Below are 20,295 nucleotides of genomic sequence, written 5' to 3'. Positions count from 1 at the left end.
GTGTTATTTGTCACTTGAACTCCAGCACATAGTTCCCCTCTTCTCAGTCACCAAAATAAAAACAAAATTCAGGCACCAAACTTGGAAGTGTTTTTCTGTGCTTTGACAACTCAGAGAGGGCATTTCCCACCCACTGTGTGTCTTCTGGATGAATCACTGGGCTGTGCTGAACCATAACCCTTCCTTTGGCTCATTTTTGACAACTGCAAAGGCAGAGCCGACCCTTTAATCTTCCAGGATAGTATTTCTCCAGTTAAAAGCTGCATTTGCTCCATGAGTTAAGGTCTTCACTGGTGGGTTGACCATCTGCCACTTATTCTCCTCTTTCAGTTCTTCACAGTAACACATGCCCAGGGAAGGGATCTAGGAAAGAAGTTACCAGCAGAGTTATCAGCAGGGTCATTGCTTGGGCACAAAGGGGGGCCTTTGCTACAGAAGAGAGCAAACCCTGGTATTCTGTCTCTTCTGAAATGAACTGAAACCATTCTGGAGGCGTGAGGGGTGAAAGGTGAACTTATCTCTCCACATTCATGCTTGGCTTTGATGACCAAAATATATGCACCCCTTCTTATGCATCGACAGTGGTAGTAAAAATATATCTAAATATATCTAAAGACTGAAAAAAACTGTGGGTTACACTCACCTTGAGGAGGAGAAGGAAGGCTCTTAGCCCTGTTTCACAGAACCATGGAATCACAGACTGTTTTGGGTTGGGAGGGACCTTAAAGACCAGCCAGTTCCAACCCCCTGCCATGGGCAGGGACACCTTCCACTAGCCCAGGTTGCTCAGAGCTCCATCCAGCCCGGCCCTGAACACTTCCAAGGATGGAGCAACCACAGCTTGGGCAACCTGTGCTAGGGCCTCACCACCCTCATAGTAAAGAATTTTTTCCTAGTATCTAATCTAAACCTACTCTCAGCTTGAAGCCATTACACCTTGTCCTGCCACTCCTGGTCCTTGTAAATAGTCTCTTTCCATATTTCTGGTAGTCTCCCTTTAGGTACTGGAAGGCTGCAATTAGGTCACCCCAAAGCCTTCACATTTCCAGGCTGAAAGGAAGGAGGATAGCTCCAGGTTTCCGAATGTGCCTCTTGGCTGTAGGTGTTACATGGCATTGACTTTCCAGGGGAGTTGGATGAAAATCTTCTCCAAAGACACAACTGCTAGTCACATACAAAGCCACTCAGATAAAATCCTTCTCTTGACCTCCAGTGCTTTGCTAAAACTGAGTGAGATTCCCTTTGGAATGAGAAAGCTGACGTCATTGGTATTGGCGTGCTCACGTCTCCCTGCACAAGCAGGCTCCCTATCAGAGATACAATAAAACAAAACAAAAGCTTCCTGATGGAAAACAATCCTCTTACCTTCCGTACCATCTGGGCAAAGTCACTGCTGTCTCTGCTGGGGAGCCCCATCAGAGGCCGGGTGAAAGATGCCAGGGAAGAGCCGTGGCCCACGACGAGGATGACGCCTGGTACACCCAGAAAAAGCAAAGAGGAGGAGTAAGGGAGCTGCAGCACTGTCAGGCTCCTCATCAGCAGATGGGTATGAGGTGCTTTTGGGGCCGTTCATCTCTGCAGAATTTTTCAATCATGTGGCTGGGTGTATTGTGTTGGGCAGGAAAAAATCAGATGTGTTGTAGCACATCAGCTAGTGAGAGAAGGGGTTTGCCAGTGAAAAAGAAAAAGATTTCCAGAAAATGGTATTATCTTTTGCTGAGCTACAACCCCATGTAGAAGGACCAAGAAAAGAGCATGCTCTTGCAATTTAGTACTCTACTGTCTCTGTTTAATTTTACTTTTTCTCATTTCTAGCTCATAAATTGCATGTATTTTTACTTCAGTTTAGCCCAGGACATGCACTCAGACTACTTTAAGCTTTGTGCAGTACCAACAACTCACACTAAATGTGATTCTGGGGGCAAATCTCTGCCACTTCCTGTTTCTGAATGTCTGACAGAATATACAAAGATCTGAAACCTTCACCTTTGCTGGGGCAGGCAGTGATGATCTGTTTCATAACCACAGAGCTTCGGCTTAAATAGTCTTCATAACTTTCCGACGGTACCAGAGAAGAGAGTGGGAAGTTACCCCTGACAACAAAATCACAAATATGTTAATCTAGGTGTCTGCTGGGACACTGATAGCACCACTGAATGATTACACCAGAGAAAAGGCACTTGGTGAAAAGGTTTGTCTGCTGTCTTGGCTGACACACTGTGACCTCAGCTTGCCTGGAGCATTAGCTTTCCCCTGGTCAAGTGGATAGTAAAGACTTTCACTCCCAGAGCTAAAAAGAAGGTGTTTCCAGGAGAATTTATCGCAATGTAGCCCTCTTAAGCACCTGAGCACTTCTGCTGAGACCTGGCATTTCTTCTTTCTTTTATATGCCAGGGCTCTTCCTGCACTGAATAAATATTTTCCAAAAAAGTAAGAGTCAAATTGCTGTAAATCAGGGAAGCCTCACAGGACTGGTGGGGCTTGGGTCAATGGACAACATTCCCCCTGCACGGAACCATCCTAGGGTTCCACAGCAGCTTCCAGGACACCAGTTCTGCCCAGCCCTAGGAGGAGGCCTGGAGACTGCTCCAGTCCAGCAGCAGCAGGGAAGAACATGAAGGGCCCTGATGTGCCCTGAGGTGCCAAGGGCAGGTGGCTGGGAACACCAAATTCCAGGGAGACCCTGGCAGCCTTCTGAGATCTGCAGGACAGGCAAAATGGGCAGCAGGACCACAGTCATTTGCTGCCTCTCACCAGGCTCCTGTCTTTGATACCTATTCACTTAGCTGATGCTTGAACCAGGGCTTCTTGGAAACAGAATAAAACCTCCCCAAACTCATGTCATCCCTATAATCTGTGTTCTCTAGGAATGGGAAGTGTTCACTGCTACAGCTGGCAAATCCTTAGCCATGTATTGTGATACAACACAGGGTGTTAATTTTTTTCTACAAACAACTACCCCTCCTCGCCCTGACTTGACTGTCTCCTTATTCAGTGAACAGGCAGGAATGAGATTAGGTTAATATATTACAATAAGGTGTGGTATCATAGTGTTCTTTCACAGGTGAGTCCTCAGTACATTAAGTCATCACAAATGGCAGAAGTAGAAAGTATGTAAAATCTAGTATTAATCTTGGCTAGATCAGACAAATCTAGATTGGGGTGCTCAAAACTGGTCTCCGTTTTGGCAGAGCTGCAATTATTTTTTTTTAATGTGTTGTCCTGTTGGCACCTTTGTCCCTTCAGTATTAATCATGTTGTTAACCAGCTGTCCTGCCCCAGATCTGAGCGTCTCCAGCACCAGCCCAGGTGGCCTCCAGGCTAAATACCAACAGGAGTGCTCAGCCCAGGCTAAGAGTGCTGTGTCCAGCTCTGAGTGCTACAGGCCAAGTGACATGAGGATCAAAGAGCAAAAATCCAGAGAGGAGCTGTTAACAAGAGTCCAGAAAGCACAGTCCACAGGGGAGCACAGGAAGAGTTCAGCTCAGAGGAATGGCTGAGAAGGACAGGATAACAGTCTGCAAAGGGCTATTGTGGAGAAGAAAGGTTCTGTCCTCCATGCAGAGGATGAAGAGGAAAGAAATAAGGAGATTTCACAGCAACTCAAAGTTATTAACAGCAGGAACAGCCAAGGCAGAGTTTATTTTATCCTGCTTCTGTGAGAGTGTGAGAGGAGAGGAAGGCAGAGTTAATCCCACCCAGCTGCCTACAACTCAAGTGTCTGGTAAGGTCAGTGGAAATAAATAAGGTCCTTCAGAGGGAAATTCACGCTATCCTAAGTGCCTGACACAGGTTAGCTACAATGGAAAATCAGTGTCTTGGGAGTCCCCTCCTTTCCACCATCAAGAAGGCTGCTAGGTAACCATCACAGCCCAGGCACCCAGCTCCTGGGTGCAGTGAACCTGAAGGTGGTTTCATCTCTGCACACACCACGTGAGAAGCAAGTATTGCAAGTGCTCTCACGTTGTCTCTTAGTGGCACTGGAAACAGGAAAATTTGAAACTGGTCCACTGCTGACAGGGAACAATCAGGGACCTAACCCAGTTGACGGTTGTCATTTGCACAGGTGAACATGGTCAAACCAGACTCTGGGACTTGAGGATTTTTAACCCTGCACGTGGTGGGAAGAAGCTGGCAACATATGTGCAAGTTTATAGCTCATCCATCCCATTTTTGCCTGGACCTGAGAGAGCTGGGAGAGGCCTGGACGATGTAGTTAGCATTGCTTCCGAGCTTCCCTTCTGAGCTTCTCAATGCTGTCCACTTGCATACTTTCTTTTGAGGCAAGTGATTTTGCACAAAAAAACCAACAACCTAGGGAAAACGGTCTGTTGGTGGAAAAAAAACACAGCAGAAAACCCTATACTCTAAGAAAATGAAGGATTTTGTTCCTTCATGCAATCTCAAATGAAGATGCTTGTCCGTAAGAAATGCATTTAAGACATAAGAGGTTTCCTTTGCCCCTTTCTTGAATACGTGGGAAATCCCAGAGACACTTGCTTTTATCAACTGAGTAATTTCCTGGATCTGGCTGTGCACTGCAAACACAGAGCAGCCTGGTTTGAGAGCAAGATGAGGAGCTAGATTGAATTGGAGCCTCATCATTTCCTGCCAGGGTGTGGTTTGCAAGTGCTCAGAAAAGGCATCACCTCTCACCCCACCAAGTTATGAGGGCCCCAGAAAGTCCTTGCTGAGCACAATATTAATATTTAGGCAAATTAAAATAAAAAAAAAAAACTCTCAAACGTCAATTATAGTGCGACACTGTCGTCCTGCCTGTCCCCAAAACCAGGACAGGTGGTTCATGTCAGGCTCACCTCTCCCTCTCCAGACCCTGCATGCTCTGCCCCAGGGTGCACAGAATTTGATCACCCCATCTTTGCAGTGTTTGTAATGATTTATGACATATAAAAGGATAAGAAATCTCAGGGGGAAAAAACCCCACAACTTTATCAGCTAGAAATGGAGCAATTACCTGTAACTCGTGTCTATGTTGTAAGATGCCTCTGCCAGTTCTGCCACAGTCATGAAGTTAGGGATTACTTTGCTTGCTTCCCACTTGGTCCATTCAAACAGACCTGGTTCCACCCTGATTTTGACTTTTTGATTTAATTTAAGCCCTGCAAGAACAAGAAATAAATCTTAGGAGAAAGGTACACTCAAAGTGCCGCATTCAGGCTATACATTCTCCCTCGTTTGCTGCAGTTCTTTCATTAAAGAAAACAAATTACTTATTGTCAAACAAAAGAGGATTGTGTTGATTAAATGAAGGCACTGTTATATTCTTGTCTGACTAATGTTAAGACACTTCAAATTATATTATTATTATTATCATAATCATCATAATTTCTGAAGCTCGCTCTCTTGTGATGCTCTGCTAGAAGAAAAAAATTGAAATCTGAATAAACTTTGGACAAGAAATGTTTTTACCATTTTTATATAGCATTTTGCTCAGTGTTCCACAGTGGGGCTGTAAATTGTCTGATGCTGTTAGAAGTGGACTTCCCTTGTCAAAAGACACTTTTTTATTTTATTGAAAAGGGACAGGAAATGAAAAAAGGGGAGAGGGAAAGGAAGGGGGAGAAAGAGGAGGAAAGAGGCTCTACAGTATGAAGGTATTAAAATAGTTTGGCTTGCAAAAAAAAGGAAGAAATCTGTCTTCCCTGATTCAGATCCTTCAGAGCGCTGGAAACATCTGCTTTTTGGCTCCAAATGTTTTCTGGAAGAGGTGACAGTGGTGATTTGATGAGCAGCTACCAATGTTGAATTCAACCTGATGTGAAACACCTCTGTTTCATACAACATTAGATCACATTTTAACTAGTGAGGACCAGAGTTAATGGGATTATATCCCACCAGACTGCACACACGGCAGCAGGTTTGTTGCTGCCTGCGTTATCAGCGAGTCAAAACCACCTCGACTTCCCTGCTTAAAGATAACCACTAATAACCACAAAATCTTCTTTATTTGCTTGTCTCAGAGACTTCACAAAAGTTTGATGAAGATATTTTCGCTGTGGCTGGTTTTGGTGCCTTACCCTGTAGCACGTGTTGAGCTGTCTGTACACAGCGGAGGGCAGGGGACGAGTACACGTAGCTCACCATCACCTCCTGGTCCAGCAGAGCTTCCCCTGGATGGGAACAACCAGGTGTGACAGATGAGAAACTACTACAAAGTACTTCCTGAAAAAAAACCCAGCTTGGAGCTTTGCACTTTCGTCGACATGGGATCCATTGACAGTCCCTTTCTATTCATTTTTTCACACTGCCTGCTGATCGAGCTCATTAAAAAGCTCATTCTGGTGGAAACAGCAAGTTCAAAGTGAGTGTTGGAAAGACAACCACAGAAGAATCACTCCAAATCTGCAAACAGCAGTTAGGCATTTGGCTGTCCCCACATATCTGAACCATCAGAGACAAGCATTTGCACCAGGCCAGCACTGTCACAGTCAGGCACCTTGCTCAGGGAGCACAAGCAACTTCATCTGGTGAGTGAATTGAGTCAGACTAACCCACACCACCCCTCCTCCAGCTCCCTGTGACGAGGTGACCACACTCTGCTGACCATGAAGCTGCTTCCTCTGGCCAGACCCTTCAGTCCTCACTGCCCTTTCAGTGACAACTGCACAAGCCATTAATCCCTTGCAGAGGAGCAGCAGGGCGCAGACAGTGTTGTGGCTTTTTTCTTCCAATTTTCTTTGCCAGGAACTGGCAGGTTGGGCCTCAAAGACAAGCAATTAGCCATGTTCTGTATTTTACTATTTGAGATCTTGCAGAAAAGCCTAACCACAGGGAGTGCTGTTAGGAAGTTTTCCTATTAGAAGCCAGTACGAGCTTCGGCCGATGATGGCAGCCTGCTTCCCAAACCCTTAGATTTGGAGTAGGATATTATCCAGCTTACCTATAAGCCTTGACTGGAAAATACCACAGCAAGATAAAGGAGGATCATATTCAAACTGCTTCATGCTGTCTTTCCTCTTTGGCAGGGCAGAGGGGAAGTTCAGATCCGCTCTGTAGTATTTTCCTAAAAAGAGGTGGGACATTTTGCTGTGGCACAAGGGAGGCAGCAGCTGTACTATGTCAGTACTGCAGACACAGTCAGTGTCTCAGTGATGAAAAACACCCAGTGCTATTACCTTAAAGGGATCACATTTTAAGGTCACAACACTGGCTTGGAGAACCACCTGTCCTAACAGAATAGCACCTCTTCTGCCAGCTCAGAAGGAGCAAAGGGGGAGGAGGAGAGGCAGAACAGGAAATTATGAGAATTCAGCTTTGTGGGGCTCAAGTGAAACAAAAAACTCCTCTCCATATCTATATTCTATTACCATCGACAAAATGACAGAAACCCAACATTTACACTGAAGAAAAATGAAAAGAATACATTGATTGTAGAGCCAGAAGGTGCCCACCCTCCTCATCTGATGTGAATTTCATCCACTGAATGTAGGGAATCTCCAGCATAGCAAAGGTGTGACTTTCAGCATAAAGCTCTTGCTTCTGAACTCACACCTTGTTCCCCTCCTTCCTCCTGACACATTTCCCTGTTTTATGTCAGTTTTCTTCACCTGAAAACACACTCTTTGTTCTTCTAGTTTTCTTTGTTTGTTTGTTCTTGGGTTGTGTTTGTTGTTGTTTTTTTTTTAAGGGAGAGAGGGAGAGGGCCAGGAAATTCGGATTTTAATTTACGTCAGTTGCTGGCATTTCATTTCCACCACAGGTTGCTCTTGCTCACCTTCCCCAGGTTGGACTGGTGACATGCTGTGACTGATCAGGAGACCATAATTCTGACTCGGTCCTGGAAAGGTGGAGGGGTCTGACAACCTCCACCTTCTGCAGTGAGTGGTGGTGAATGTGATCTTGTGATTTGTTCATCCGCCAGTGAGACAGCACTTCCATCAGTAGCACAAGGGCTTTGTTTGTCTGCAGGGTTTATTTGGCATAAGCATGAAGGACTTGTGAAGGACTTGAGGACGTTATGATCTGGTGATGTGCAGGTCAAAGCAGTGCTGGGCCTGCCTTGCAATGCTACTCACTATTTTGTGTCAATGTTTACAATAACAGGTAGAAGATTGAATCCCTTGTACCCATTACGGGGGTTAATTAGCTCTGGTTTGCTAAGATCCTCCTGTTATCTCACTCACCATCTGCAGTCAGGCACTGTTGGAGCCAAGATCTGCCAAAGACTTGGTCAACTCTTTCCCCGTGGCGCATCACCAGCACTGCTCTGCGCAGGGGGCCGTTCTGAGGCAGCTGTGGGAAAAGGGGGTTTCATGATGATGTTACACATAACCTGCACTAAAAATCTGGATTCCTGGACAGGATGGATGTAATAGATGCCTGTCTTTAGGACAACAATAAGCCTGACTCGCTCTCCACTGAAGGCAAGCGAAAGAAACAGAATCATAAAATCATTAAGGCTGGAAAAGACGTTCAGGACATGGAGTCCAACCTTTGACCAATCAGCACCTTGTCAACTGAACAACAGAGCACTGAGTGCCACGTCCAGTCATTCCTTGAACACCTCCAGGGATGGTGACTCTACCACCTCTCTAGGCAGCCTGTTCCAATGCTTGGCCACCCTTTCAGTGAAGAAATTTTTCCCAATGTCCAACCTGAACCTCCACTGGTGCAGCTTGAGGCCTTTTTGTCTTGTCCTGTCAAAGGTCAGATCCCTGACCCCTGTGGGCTACACGAGGTTTTAACTCTATTTGCACTAGTGAAAGATAGTGTTGATAACAGATCTTTCAATCCCAATGTGGGAAGGAATTACAACTTTAATTTCTATCATATGGTTGATACAAACAGAAAAAAAAGGAAAATTAACAAAGATTTGAGTGACAATGCCCTTTTCTACACCAGGATTAACATCAAGCTTCTCCTTTTCCTAAGGAAAATAGTACTTCTGATTTTCGTAACTGTGTGGCCAAGTCAACAGTGAACCCAGACCTTCTATGAGGTTGCTTTTTTTTAACTCAGACTTCATGGAATTACAAATAAGTGCTAAGCAGTTTGAGGTTAGTGTACAGTGCACATTAAATATAGACAAGAAGATGAGGAACAGGTCAAAGGCTTTCAAACTTTAAAAACTGCATTACTGCTGCAGCCTTGAGGTCAGTGATGTGCAACTTCAGCAGCAGAGAAGGGAATTCTTAAGAAGCATTGTGAGATTGATATTCATGTGTTCTGTTAAACAGTATTGCATTTCTGCCATGTAACACCAACCAACCGCCACAAGATCAGAGTTTAAAACCAAGGTTTTGTGGTCTTCCTCTTCTGCTTGAGAGGAAGCCAGAGGCCAGGAAGACTCTAGACTGGAGAGGTGCCCATCTGCACAACACGTTCCTCGGGCCAAGTGGTGGCTCTGCCACAGATCTGACCTAGATAAGTGAGACCAAGAGCAACCAAGAGCCAGAGGAAGGGGATGTGACCTGTTCAGAATTTTCTGTCCCACAGTCACACACTCATAGCATCCTGGAGGCCCCAGGTGGAAGGTGCCCTCAAGTTTCTCTGACATTAACACACACACACCTGGGGTTATCCCCCAGCACAGCAGGAAGAGAGGCTGTGGGGCCAGCAAGCCCAAAGGGGTTTCTGCACCATGTCAGTGTGCTGGAAAGGACCATCTTGGCAGCCCTGAGAGCCAGAGCCAACAGTGCAATGCAGGTGCAAATGTGCTCTAGGTAAAAAAATGGAGCCCTTATTTGCTTTGTTCTTTCTACCAGAAGACCAGTGGAAAACACTGCGAAAAATTGATACCTGTTGATTTTGAAAGTCAGACAAAAGTGTAATCCTATCAGTGCTGCTAACCACTCCAGTTAGATGTTCTGGGCAGTTATTTGCATTAGCTACATATCTAAAAAAATAAAGAAGAAAATGAAACATTTAAATGTTATCTGGGACCATGGAAACCATGAAGATGACATTCGTAAAATCTGGACATAAGAGCAAAAATGAACAATGGGCCTAATTCAGATACAGTTGCTCTGCCTTGAACCCATATGGAAGTCAGGAGAATTTGGGCCTGTGTCTCACTTGTCAGACTTGTCTCCATTCCTCTGCAGAGCTAGCCCAGGAAGGCTGTGCTCAGAGAAACGTGAGCAGAGAATTCATGTGTTGTGCTGTTATGACAGGAACAAAAAGAGTGTTATGAAAGGCAAGAGTGTATACATCATATATACATCACAAAATATTTATGAGATACTATACCATACAATAAGAGTGTCTGTGTGTACATATATATATATATATATATATATGCATTACGACATAACACGAAAATGTGAGGGAGGAAAGGGAAGCATTTACTAAATATACATTTACATTTATTATTACACTTACTTTTAATTAGTAATTTATCTGCACAAGCATGTGGCAAAGATAAGAAATGGAAAAAACAATTACCTGAATAGAAACTACATTGGTTCCACTCCTTGACATACTTGGATTATGGGCTTCTCCATTCGGCTTTACATTAGATTCCCTTTCAGTTTGGGTGAAGGATCTTGAAGCTGTCACAAAAACATATTCCCTGCAGAAAAAGCAGAAGCAACACACACACACACACACACACAAATAGAAGAGATTTTTGAGTCATGATGATGTCTACAGGCACTTGTAAGTCAGGATTCATGTTCCATTCAATGCACACTTGCAATCCACTTCATCACTTTTTTCTTGATTTAGAATATGAACTGATGGCACATATTGGGTGTAACCTCGCTAAAGTGGGACCTTCAAACAGAAAACACTACCTGTTTGCCTCCTCCCTGTCTCTGAGGGTTCAGCAAGAAATGCATCTAAACCTCCCTGCTTAGAAAAATCAGCTCTAATCTACAAGCAGCATCAGCGGTGCTGTTGGCTGCAGAGCAAAGTGCAGGAAGCCAGGCAGGTGCCTTCTGATGGAGGGTAAATCAACAAGATGAGAGTAGTTTCAAGGTGGTGGAGCAACCTTTGTGTGGCTTCATTTCAAGTTAACTTTCAAAGCTCTTGAAATGAGAAAAGAGAAGAAAGCAGAGAGCCAGGCTGAAGGCTCAGCCTGCCCGGCAGAATGTGGTCTTTTAAAATTCATTAGGGTGTTCAAGTTGTTCAGGAGCAAACAGGGGTCATCCCTGGAGCAGCTGAACTTGTGAACTCTGGGTGTCTGAGGGTGCATGTCCTACCTCTTCTCTTTCAGAAGGTGTATTAGCATCCCCCTAAGACCCTCAGGAGCCCACCCTCCTCTCCTCTGCCAACGGCTCCCGGTGAGGAGGAACACCTAAAAATAAAACCAAAGTGGCTGACGTGAAGCAACAGCCACAAACCCCTGAACTCACCTGTGCTTAACCCACGTGTCTGACTCGTGGGCTTTCTCAGTGTAGTTTTCTGGAAGGAAACCCCTGCAGCCGGTGCGGTGCGAGGTCCCGACCACCCAACCCTCGCTCACATCACACTGGTGCGTCGGGTCAACGTAGATGAAATCCCCGGCGTTGATCATGAGCTCATCAAGGTTCTGGGGCTTGTACTGGAAGAGAGCCCTCAGCCTCTGGGGGGGAACATGCAGCAGGGTCAGGATGCTGGTTCTGCAGCAGCTCAGGGAATTCTTGTTCACCTCTCGTGGACACAGTAATGGGTTTTATTTTCCGCTCTGCAACGTGCTCTTTGGTGGCAGACAAAAAGGAAGACTCTACCACTCTTGCAGCATGTGTAAAAAAGGCACTCCATTTTCATAAAAATACTTTTTCCCTCCCCTGTAACTAGCACAGGCTTATTTGAAAGCAAACACAGTAAAAGAGTTATCAGCTATTTTTGTGAGCACTTGCAGCTCTCCTGAGTGTGACTAAAATCCAATATGAGACCTGGGACAAAGCGTTTTACTGATCTGGCAAAAAACTGTTGATCATTCCATAATTTAAAATTGGAAATGAGAACTGGAAAAATGTTGACAGGTTTTAACAAAGAGTCTATTAAGCAGAAAATCGTTAATGAGAACTGAGCCTGTGCAGTTTTCATCATGGCTGGAACAAACAAAAAAACTAATTTTGCTGAGTGGAATTTTACTGCAAAACTGTAAACTGAAAAATGCTGGCAAATATTCAGTGATCATGGTTTCCTGTCTCTTTTATTTTTTCATGCCACTGTAAGATTATTTTTTTCTGATGGAGTTTGGAATTAGATCTGGAGACATGCAGGTCAAGCAGCCTACCATAAAGGTATTGTCTACTGATCCATGAGTCCAGTTTTTCAACCCAAAAAGGCAACCATGCTCTTTAGAACACTGTGCTGACCATGCACCGATTTTCTTAAGGAGGGACAGATTGTAGCAAAGAGTCTGACCACAGGCTCAGGAAATTCAATAAATGTGATTACAGTACCTGGTAATGCACAAATCGCATGTCCCGTGAGTAGAGAGCAGCCACCCACTGGCAGGGCTCCCTGGGGTTAATGCATTTGGCCAGTTGTTCCAAAGTCTTCTGATGGTGAGGATAAAACTTGTGAGCGAGGGTAAGGTGGAACTGCTTCAGGCAGGGCTTCACATGGCAGTCTAGGGATGAAACAATAACATCACAACGTAGAAACAAAGGTCATTTAAAGCTCTTCTTGTTTTATACCACATGCTTTGCATGATGCAGGAAATATCACAGTAACTTGTAGTAGAGTAGATCTACTACTATATCTGCTAAATAATGGTTTTGAAGAGTGTCATGGCTTTAATATGCCAAAATAATTCACAAACATGGACTAGATTTGTTTCCTGGCTTCGCATGGGAGGAAAAAAATGCACAGGGTTTGACATTCCTCTTGGAATGTCAGTGGAGTGAGTATTAGACAGAGACAATCATTTCAGCTTCTAGACAAAAGCGCTGTGTCTTCAAAGTCTAAAACATGATCCTGTAGCCACTTTACTTTCAAATCTGGAGGAGGAAAGGGTGCTTGCTGGCAGTAAAACATCAGCTAAGCTCCCCTGGAGACACAGCAGAGGTTTTCAGTACTGTGCCTAAACATTTGTGCTACGACTCACCCATCTTCCCTCTGATGTTGGTCCTACCTGCCAGGGCTGAAGCCTCTGATGAGAATGCCAGAGCAAAGTCTTTGAGGACGTTGGCATGGGTGTCATCAATGAAGAAGCCAAGGTAGCTGGGGGATGCATGTAGTGTTAGGGAAATGGATGGTGGAAAGCACTGGGAAAAGCTGTCACCGACCCGTTTTAGGGTGTCATACAATAATTCCACTTTCTGGTCTTCACACTGAAAGAAAACAGAGGAGGAGCAGGTTTTACCCACCAGCTCAACAGCTAGCACTGTAACCTCTGCTATACAGTAGAAAACGATGGGGCATTAAACTGCCTGACAAAATACCTATGAATTTGCCTGGAATTCCTGGCAATAAAATCAGTAATATCAGGCATTTTGATCAGGGTGTTGCCCTGGTTCTGTAACAGGAGACAGAACCTTCAGCCCGAGGTGTATGTAGCCTGGGTAGGAAAAGATTTTACCATCTGACAGATGTGCAGTAACCTCTCTGAAATGAGGCAGGGATCATGACTTCCCTCTTCAATTCTAAGTAATAATTTGTGTTATTGTTACCCTAATGTCCTTCGCTGAAATCACTCCTGCCAAAACTCCAAGATTTCAGACGCTGAGCAACACACCCAGCAAAATTCCTAAGGCATCTTTGTCAATATGATCCAACCACAGCAAAATAAAGGATTGTACAGAGCCACGCTTCCTTGAAAAAGTGGCAGTTAAGCAATATAAGAAGTGAAGAGACAAAGGTGGGACTTGTGCCATCAAGGCCAGAGGGAGGAGGGGCAATGGGCAGACTGGGTGTGGGGGGGCAAGAGCAGGGGGGAACCTGCACCAGGGCAAGTGCCAGGAAACAACAGGGCTCCTCCTGGGGCTGACAACTCTGGGAGCTGCAAAGACATGGGAAGACAGGAAACAGAAGAGGGCAGGTCAGGAAAAGGAGGTGGGAGCCAGGTCAGTGAGTCTCACTTTCTGCCTGTGAGGTGCCCAGGTCAGCTCTTGCTGACAGCCAGGGAGCAGAGAACAGCCCCACAGGGTACATTTATCCCTGGAAATACACTACCTGGAATGGGGCAAAGATGTGCAAGGTGAGGGTTGCAATGCAGTTGTCTTTTGCAGGCAGGCCTTTAAACCTGACACCTAATGATTTTTGTTCTGTGTAATTGTATTTAATGGCCAGAGAGTACCACCCAATATTTTGCAACAAAATTTCTTATATTTACTGTCTATATTTCTTGGCATGTTTTAACAGAATAATTTTTGTCCAGCTGCTCTGGCTCATGCCTGTTTCAGCACATCTCAGCTGCAGCTGCACCGTCAACAGACAAAAACCAGATTCCAGGTGGCTCCAGAGCTTTCCCAGATCGGTGACTCTTTGCTGGACTTCGCTGATACTGACACATTCACCTGTGCAGGAGAGGCAGCTCTGCTGGGAAGTTCTCTAGGGGGTTACCCAGCATACAGAAGGAGGACAGCAGCTTCTCTAGAACCAGAAAACAGCTCACCAGAAGTCTGGCTCAGGAGCAAAACTTCCAAGTTAACTTATTGACAAAGTTACTGACTTGCACTGCTGGAGTCCAGCCTGTCTCCCCTTCCATCCCCATGACTTTTACCTCTCTCTTTTTCACAAAATCTTCGGCAGAAAGGGTAACATCTTGGGCATGCCACCCTAGCAATGACCTGCTGATGGAGCTCTCTGGGAAAGGTAGAGGTTTTCCTGAGATTCCCACAGGCATGGTACCAAAGTTGTCTGCATCCTATAACACTGTCCCTGCTGGCTCATGGCAGCCACTGCTGCCCTAGCCAGGAAGGCTTACAATCCTGGATCCATGAGCCATGGGCACAGTCTCTGAAGCCTGACAGTAGCCTGGACTGCACAGGTCTGCTCTAGATGGACACACGTGTCACTCAGCTACCCCGAAACATCCCACTCAAACGCTGAGCAACGCTCCTGGACCTGGGCCCTGTCGTTTGATCACCGAGGAGTTGTGGTGTCAGACAACAGCAGGCGGCCCAGTTTCACCAAACATCACCCAGCTGACATTCACCCCTTGCACGCCTTTCGAGCCTCACCGTGAAGAAATCACAGAGGGTGATGTGTGGGAAAACCTCGTGGGCTCTGTTCTTCCCGCACTGGCGCTTGCTCTCCTTCCAAAACTCTTGCAGGCGGTCGAGCAGGGGGCCAGTGGGACACAGGTAAAGGGCATATTCCTGGGGGATTGGGTCATCCAGAGAGGGATCGTTGCAGTGGGAATGCAGCCTGAAATCAAGAGCATATCACTGAGACTGAGTGTGTGCGCTGCTTACTCCTGTTTCCTGTGGCTGAAAGTATCCACAGCAGACATCAGAAAAAGGAAACACGATTTTATTATTTTCTTATGAAGCCAAAAGCTGAAGTAAAAGCCCCTTAAAAATTTTAATTTTGAAGTACTAAAAAATGGAGAAATTTTTTTCTGCTTATTTTCTGAGTACTTTATGTTTCATTAAGTGCCTTTGCTTCTACCAATGTCTGAAAATGAGAGACAACAAAAAAACCCCTTTTTAGGTGTTTGGGTTTTTCTCCCCCTTTTTCATGACTGGGAACAGAGGACTGGAGGAGGAAAAAGGCAATAGGTAGAACATGTTGAAGAGTGACAAAATGGAATAAGTAAAAATTCACTGAAGGTTAAAAAAATACTCTAGAAGAACCTTTTTATTCAGCCCTAAGAAAAGTGAAAAAGATAAATCAGAACATGAAAAAACAAAGGTCAGAAACTCATATGCCATATGATGATATCCTTCACATCGTCCTTCACATGCTGTGTGTTTGTCTTCACAGCTGTAGGATTGGGAGTGATTGTTGGAAAGTGTGGTAGAATCCCTGAAAAAAATTATTAGGAAAGAACATGCCACTCTCAAATGCCTCCTCTGGCTTTTCACAAAAGGAAAAAAAAAAAAAAAGAAGAAAAAGAAGAAAAAAGCAATGAAATCAAGGGGGAGAAAACAAACAGAACAAAAACCAGAAGAAAATGCAAGGAAAGACTGGATTTAATTTGATGGTGAATTAAAGCAAAAAATAAAAAATCAATTAACATCATGTGATGATAACATGACGTAAAAACACTCTGTGAGGGTATTGATAGAGAGGAAAAAATGTTGTGGGGTTCAAACTAACAAATGATTTTGATTCTAATAATACCTCTCTCTCTGACCACCAGACTTTCAGCTTGCTTTGATGAGCCTTTCTGTTTCCCTTCAGCCATTGCCATTTAACCCTATATTATTACTGCACATGTTTGTAACCCCAGTTATGGGTAAAAGTAGCTGCTTCTGCCCAAGACTGCCCTTTCCTTCCCCGCTTTTTAATTTACCTTGGACCTTCTGCAAGTAACCTTGCTTCCCAGAATAAGTACAAATACAAATATTTCTCTCTCTGAGTGAAATAAATGGGGAAAAAAAATCTCAGATGCATGGTTTTGGGTTTTTTTTTATGGCAGCTAACTTCAAATTCAGTGACAGGATCAGCACATAAATGAGGATTTTTAACCAGGTTTAACGCAAAAGCTGCCTTAGAAATCACAGATGCTTACCATTTTGCTGCATCTTCTATTGTCTTTTGTCCAGTAGCAACCAAAGCTTTTTGCCTAGGAAAAAAAAAAAAAGCAAAATTGATTCCTCATAATAACAGACAGAAAATTCCTAGAAAGTAAAATGTTTAGTGACTGTGGTCACCAAGTTTACTTTCCAGTACAGGCAGGACCTTTAGCCACTAGGTTTTTCCTGGCATGTTTTAGTGTTCTTGAGGCCCTTTGAGAAAGCTTTTTCCACTTTTTCCACTGCAATTCTTTATTTCCTTGAAGATTGGTAACCTATCTTCCCCACGGGATCTTTGTGTTCTGGTTGTGTTTCCTTAGCAGCCCTACTGACTTTATGGATTTCCTCAGGGTTAAGAAAACCATCCATCCACACACTGTAAGATCAGAGTTTTCTTGGTTCGTAGGAAAAAAGTTCCGAATCAAGATGCCAGGCCCAAGCTCATATATATAAACAAAGCAAAAAATACTTATATTGGGGTTTCAAATCTGCTCTGAGGGTCTCCTGTAGGTCAGCAGAGAGCTAGATCTAAACCAGCAGCTCGGTCCAAGATGAGGGACAAAGTCTCACTTTTCTTTCTGTTCTTGCAACTTTCATCCTCTGGGGCTGGATTTGATTCACATTTCCTTTTCTCACTAGAGCTTTTAAAATGTCAGCTATGTAATTCATGTGAACACGTATTTGTGGCTAAATACCAGGTGACGTGGGGAAGGATTCCAGTGTTGAAGCAGCATCTTGAACCCCATTTCCACCCCTGAAACCCACGTACGGACTTCTCAGAAGAAACATGAAGGGGAAGTCGAGACAGTGGACATGGAAAAAAACCCACTGATTTACTCAGCATCTGCTCATCTCTTTCCTTCTCTCTTGAGGCCATCCTTTCTGGCCACTGCATCCTGATGGCATTGAATCATTTTGTCTCCTCTCATTTTTGTTCTCTATCCATCCCTATGATACCCAAACATGCATCAGCAGTGCAGTGGGTGCACTGAGCTGCAGGACTCAGGTTCATCCCTGATGCTTCCTCCAAGTCTTCTGACTTCTCTTTAGTGTAAAAACTACACATGGGCTTACTGAAAACATTGAAATGTGTTTGTATGGATGTGCGACCGTGCCTGGCTCTTTAGTGGGGGCTCAGCATGGATGAGGGCTGAGGTGAGCCTTTCCACTCAAACTTTACCTTCTGCCTTCCTTCTCCATAAAGTAAATCAACTCCCATGGCCAGATCACTTCAGAACCATGAGCTGGCTGGTTTAAAGCTACCCTGTGTCCTCTGTGACTGAACACTGCATGTTTCCCTTCCGTGCCTCTGCTGAGCCCCCCTTCTCCATCACATCAAACACGAACAACCCGTGTTTTTGTCATTCTCCCCATGCAGCCCTTCCTGCAGCGTCCCGTGGAAGTGTCAGTGACTGCTGCCACCTGGCCAACAATGCCAGGCTTTGTTAACCACTTGTTGCACCTCAAAGTGAGTGTTTTATGGCTTCGTGCCATGCTGCTCTTCCCACCCAGAGACAAGCTCTGTGCAAACAGCCCTGAAGCCGAAATGGCACTTGGCTTCAGCTTCTCTCTACCACGAGGGCCTTCAAAATCATAAATATAATCAGACAAGTGAGACCTGAGGCCATGAACTGCTCAGTACTATCTCGTTGTAATCTTGTGCTCCTCTCCATATTTGTCCCCACCTTTTGTCTCGTCATATATGTTGGCTGTATGATGATTTCCATCCTGGTTTATAGAGCCCTTTGCACTAGGAGTGCATGAGGCTGTGACTAAACATCCTACTCTTCCAAGGTGAGCAGTGAAGATTTAACGATAATGCACAGAACAAAATCTGCATATACCAATTTTTCTCATGTAGAGAGCAGGAATAAACCATTGAAAATCTGTATTGAAAGTAGATTAAAAATAATTTACAGTGAGAATAAACTGGTTCTTCCCTAAAACAGAAACTGCTGGTACAGTTCCATCCTCCATAAGCACCAGGGGAGGCCCAATTTGTTGATCTAATGCTAGACTTGACCCTCACATATTTGAGTTTTGTTCTTTGGGAAAATGTTGCTTTGGCCTGTTGGTTCCACATTATGAAAGATTTTGTAGTACTTCCACCCAGCCTCATACTTCTCAGGCCAGGATATCTCAAAAGAAACTTTTAATTTATGGTTCAATCCAGGAACAACAGAGACAGCTAATATGTTTTATAAAAACACAATCAAAATTTTGAAGGTCTTAAAGTCAATAAAATTAAATTAATTTTTTTTTTAAATTGCTTTTTGATATTTTGTCATTTTGGGTCAGTTGCATAGTATTTCTGCCACTATTTTTTGGTTTTGACCTGGGAAGCACAAAGCCATCTCAGTAAGAGCAGAAAGTGCTTTGAAGGGGACTAGAAAAGCATGACATACAGGACAAGAATTTGAAGAACTAGCCTTTACTTTGGGGTGATCAAACTTACAGTATTACTAGAGAAATGACGAGCCAGATTTTCAGCCCACAGCTAAAAATCCACTTTGCATAACTGGGAACAAGGCACCCACATTTGCCCTGTAAGCTGTGCCCATCATGTCTTAATTGCTAACACAGCTGTTCCTAAAAAAGCAACACAGCACTTATAAATGGAGCCTTTCCAACTAGCTTAATTTTCAGTCAAAAGGGAGATATTGCTCTCCTTTCTGAAATATATTTGTGAGGGGTTCTTCCATCTGATTATTATTTAAATAATCAGATTTATTTTTTGAGCTGTTGGAACCAAAATGTCCATGCTTTCCCTTCAGAAGTTGGAAAACCCTCCCCAAAACTTGCCAGTCCTATGAGAGACATGTTTGAGGGACAAGTGACCACCATGTTTCTTTTTTATTAACTTAGTTATCTGCCCCAATTAATCTCCCAATCATTTGGGTTGCCAAGAATAGACCCTCATTCTTTACTGTTATATATTCTAGCTAGAACAAGAGTTTTTAGAACAAGATTCTGATTCAAGACAGGAAGAAAAATTGACAGACTTAGGTGGCATCTTGTTAAGGATTAATCTTAATCCTAATCTTAAATTAAAATTAATCTTTTAAATCAGTTTCCAGCAGGAAACATCCAAACAATATCCAGCAGGAGATCTTTGCCAGACCTGAAAAAATCTTTGGATAGAAATTACATCCACATTTAACTCTCTTATAATAAGAGTGATAAGTAGAAAAAAATGAAAGATGATGTATCCGAGAGCAAACTGTGGCCAACTTCTTAACTCACCGTGAAGCCTCTCAGGCTCAGGACGTGGAAGGGTCTATATCTTCAGGTATGCTTTAGATATATTTATAAAAATTGATATTGAGCAGGTTGGTTTTGCTACGTGAGCAATAAACGCCGCTCTACATGAAATTTGAAGCGAGACAAGTCTGATCTCTGTGCAGGGACTTCAACCCCAGGAGTAGCACATTCTCCTCATCAAAAAAGGCGACCTGCCTGATGTCAGGATTTTATGGGAAGCACCTCATGTCTTAAGTAAATCTCACTGTGTGGAGGCAGCTGAACAAATTACTCACGCGGTATGAGCCGGGAATCCTTTGGCGAGGAGGGACTCGAGGAGGGCAGAGGTGCTTTTGCTCCTGTGCTTGTTGGACACCTTTGCATAGAGCTGTGTCTCAGCCACCGCCATCTCCTCCGCTCGTCCCCTGACCCTGTGCTGAGTGTGACAGAAACTGGGAGGTGGGAGGAGGGTGAGAGG

The 20,295-nt window shown here is 44.2% G+C and overlaps 1 protein-coding gene across 1 annotated transcript; it reads right to left on the bottom strand.

Annotated features, from left to right (window-relative positions):
• Nucleotides 1-225: 225 nt before the first annotated feature.
• UBASH3A (ubiquitin associated and SH3 domain containing A) lies at nucleotides 226-20,226 on the bottom strand. Its single transcript, XM_032678175.1, has 14 exons — nucleotides 20,114-20,226; nucleotides 16,574-16,627; nucleotides 15,078-15,264; nucleotides 13,028-13,226; nucleotides 12,354-12,523; nucleotides 11,316-11,524; nucleotides 10,405-10,531; nucleotides 8,145-8,253; nucleotides 6,902-7,024; nucleotides 6,039-6,131; nucleotides 4,976-5,120; nucleotides 1,987-2,093; nucleotides 1,366-1,472; nucleotides 226-363 (listed from the first exon to the last, which is right to left on the bottom strand). The coding sequence occupies exons 1-14, from the start codon at nucleotides 20,224-20,226 to the stop codon at nucleotides 226-228; spliced, it is 1,881 nt and encodes a 626-aa protein (XP_032534066.1).
• Nucleotides 20,227-20,295: the final 69 nt, after the last annotated feature.

Source organism: Chiroxiphia lanceolata, chromosome 2 (assembly GCF_009829145.1).
Source record: "Chiroxiphia lanceolata isolate bChiLan1 chromosome 2, bChiLan1.pri, whole genome shotgun sequence".
NCBI classification, from domain to species: Eukaryota; Metazoa; Chordata; class Aves; order Passeriformes; family Pipridae; genus Chiroxiphia; species Chiroxiphia lanceolata.
The sequence above is the reverse complement of the archived record's forward strand: the minus strand, read 5'-3'. Positions and strand labels throughout refer to the sequence as shown.